At 36.7% G+C, this 3,700-nt stretch overlaps 1 protein-coding gene across 1 annotated transcript; it reads right to left on the bottom strand.

Moving 5' to 3' along the window:
* Positions 1-1,195: 1,195 nt before the first annotated feature.
* On the bottom strand, positions 1,196-3,210 carry LOC113291298 (transcription factor MYB113-like). The gene is made up of 3 exons (XM_026540848.1): positions 3,075-3,210; positions 2,705-2,834; positions 1,196-1,997 (listed from the first exon to the last, which is right to left on the bottom strand). Exons 1-3 carry the CDS (start codon positions 3,208-3,210, stop codon positions 1,196-1,198), a joined length of 1,068 nt encoding a protein of 355 aa, XP_026396633.1.
* Between the last annotated feature and the right edge of the window lie 490 nt (positions 3,211-3,700).

Below are 3,700 nucleotides of genomic sequence, written 5' to 3'. Positions count from 1 at the left end.
AACCCCCTAACCAACTAAAAGGTCATTGGAATCACATTTCCCGCCCGTCTAATGAAACATGCCGCCGGTATAACAGGGTTGTACAAAATACATATTGTTTTGCTTCTCGGTGGTGAAAATCCTTCTGCTTTATTTGAATTGGTTTTATCAATCAAGACAAAACTTAAAGGAACCATTTGATTTTATGGAAAATGCCAAAGCGGGCACGAAAGACAACAAAATAGTAAATTGAAATAACATGCCGAGAACTTCGGTAAAAGCTATTTGTTTTCCTGTCTCCATTTGCGATGGAAAATTAACATTAGCTCATTAGATTCATTAGTCATTACTGATGAAAAGGCGGGACGTTGGGGATTTCCCGCACTTCTGAATCAAAGAAGGTTTTAGATTAAACACTGTATCCAGCACCGTTTTAAAGCCAAAAAAAGAAAAAGAAACTAGTTAAACAAGTCTTCAAACCTGATTAACTGACAAATTTTACATTTTATTATAAGGTATATATATCAAAGCTGGAATAGTTAACTGAGAGCGCGGGTTCTCTAGTGGACATGAACGACTCACGTAGCATAATAGGGATCGATCTATGGACGGGAAAATATTATGGATGTTAGCTCGATGTCCACCTGTGATTTCAGTGAAGTGCAGTCCAGACAAAAACAAATTTCGTACTGTAGTTTCTGGGTATGTCTAACCATCACATTCACGCAGTTGCAACCATCACATTTATGGAGTTGCAAGTCACTGGCCTTCCTCTCATAAAAGACAAAATAAATCAGGTGTTTTGGACCGGATCGACTGGAGAAAATCTCCCAGCTGAAATCATTAATTGTTGTTACTTATTGCCTTACTGGGAAGAACAAAATAATTCAATGGGACGTGGAAACTGATACAAATAATACGTACTACATTACAATTCTTCTTAATTTCATTATAAATCAGGACAAATCTTCTACTGTTGTTTTTCATACGAAAAATATTTTCTACTATTTTCCTCGAGACCGGCATATCGTCTGCATTAAACATGAAAGCAACAACTCTGAACTCGATCAAAAAAACAAAACAAAAAAACTGAAACACTAATGCGATTTAGCTCCAATAAGCTACTAAATGAAGCTAGCCACGTACGTCTAACTGCTTAAATGATGGGTTTTTAGGCTAACTGACTCATTATATGTTAATACTCAGCCTTTATCAGCTAGATCATTAAGTGATGATTTTGTTCTTCCCTTAACATACTCCACAGATTGTCATCAAGATAGCTATTCCAGTAGTTGTCGTTGTCGCCAGCATTACCGCCTTCTTTTAACTTTTGATCACCATCCAAACTACAATGGTAAGCATCACCATCACCATCCATGTCCTTTGTCGACATCCCTTGCTCAACACCAGAGGTTGTAGTGTTTTCAAATTCCAATGAGGCATTTTCAGTCAAAGTAATTGGTTTCTTCTTCTTTGGCTTCTTCATCTTCTTTGAATCTTCTTCTTCCGTTTCACCGAGCAAAATGTTTTTCAACCAATTAGTACCTTGATCATGAATGTGCTGGCCATTTATAGGAGAGAACTGATCATGGTGATCATCGACTAATAATGACAAACGGGTAGCATTGTTAACTACCTGTGCATTATTAGGGAACCTAGCTGTCGCAGTAATGCTGTTATTATTCGTCCCAGTTGGCGTTGGCGCTTTATTCATCATTCTCCACTGATATTTCTTGGAGAAGGTTTGGGGTTGAGGTCTTAAAACTTGGGTCATCCTCATATCAGTATGATATATAGTACTAATATTTGGACACAGTTGCCTACATTTCAGAAACTTCTGTTGTTCATGACCGTCACGATGAGTGGTATTATCATGACATAGTTTCTTGGTCACGGCATCTTGTTGTGCCTTCTCGGTATTATATTTAGAGAAGCAAGTTTTTTTCAAATGAGTGTTGAAGTAATTCTTGATATCGTTTGCTGTTCTTCCTGGAAGTCTACCAGCAATCAATGACCATCTGACAAAAAGTCGAATTTGGAATTAGGCGTCTGTTGCTTAGCGCAATGAACTTAATAATAAGAAGAAAATTACATGTATTATCATTTACGATGAATGCTGAGCTCTATATCACAAGTAATTCGACTGTTCAAGTATTGTATATAACTATACATGCTTTGCTTATCTATGTATATAGCTTACTACAAATTTCAATTTTGAATAGGTAATTGAATAAATTGAATTTAGATAGCTATTTCACATAGTTATGATTTGCATACATATGCAGGGCAGTAGGGGACACTACCAATAAGTGGACAAAATGATTGAAACGTACATGTGGAAAAGAATACATATCCATTTTGTCTTATTGTTTCAATGATTTTCCTGGATGCTATTTTCTGCTCACAATCGTTAATGCTATTCTGGGAACTAGTGACCTTAAACAACTGATAGCCAGGTGACAGAAATGTAAGAACGTATCTTTATAGAAAACCAGAAGTTCTGTAAGGAATGAGTAATTGAGAAAATTCAGACGGTTCAAAAACTGAAGTAGGACTTAGAAGTTATAATCGACATCAGACAATTGAAGCCAGCTAGTTCGAAAGAAACTTCGCTATACATGGCTAAAAAGAGCTGGTACATATCAGCATGTCAGCCTTAGTTTGTGCATGTCTTTGAATTTTTAGTTACAATGGTGCTGCGCTAACTCAGATAGTTCAGGTATACCTGTTACCAAGAAGCTTATGCATCCGGATGATGAGATCCGTTTCATCTGGTTTGAACTCTCCTCTTTTGATGTTCGGGTGTAGATAGTTCAACCACCTCAATCTACAGCTTTTCCGGCATCGATTTAGCCCTGTAGAAGTTTTAGCACGATTAATAAAATGATAAACAAGTATTACAGTACTGAAAAAGTGTGAGAAAACATATACAAGAAATTGGTCCAGACTCCAGACCCCTTTACAATTCCGGCGGCAAGCTATATAATTAAGCTCCATTGCTCCCGTAATTACTGGTATATATGGTTGTTTTTCAGTTTTCTCTTAATAAACACGGTAAGACACAAAATCGTAAGTGACAGAACGAACTAACCAACCTGCTCTAAGAGGAACTTGATGCCATTTTCCTTGTCCGTACTTTTTGATACATTCCCTAAGAAGTTGATCTTCTTCTTCAGCCCAGGCTCCTTTCCTCACACCTCTTTTTGAGAATACAGTTGAAGAATCCTCCATATTTCGAAAATGGGTCTTTTAATTATTGTTATAATTGTACATGTTCTTTCCTTGACTAGCAATATATATAGGGTCTAGGTCGCGGTAAGTACGTAAAATGAACACTGTTAGGAATTGTAGTAATGAGATACTGCAAATAATGGTGAATCAGAATAGAATTACTGGAAGGTAAATAAATCAATTGGAAAGGAACAAATTGAGGAAAGCCAAAGTCACCGGATCTTCAAGTTTTCCTTAACACTATCATGCACGTACGGTTGAAGCTAAAGAATGACTAATGCTACAAACCTAACAATGCATTAGAGTTCAGGATAAAATTGTCGGATGTAACCTTTGTATAGCATAACAAATAGCATTACCCACTCAAACGAAAATGAGTTCGAGATGAGCTCTTATAGCCGTATATGTTTTTTCTGTTTTCAAAAAACAGAAAAATGTTTTCATATCGCATACCAAACGCGGCCTAATTCTCTGCCTGTATAACTTGGAC

This window comes from Papaver somniferum, chromosome 6, assembly GCF_003573695.1.
Source record: "Papaver somniferum cultivar HN1 chromosome 6, ASM357369v1, whole genome shotgun sequence".
Taxonomy (NCBI): Eukaryota; Viridiplantae; Streptophyta; class Magnoliopsida; order Ranunculales; family Papaveraceae; genus Papaver; species Papaver somniferum.
Note: the sequence above shows the minus strand (reverse complement) of the source record. Positions and strands in the feature narration are given on the sequence as shown.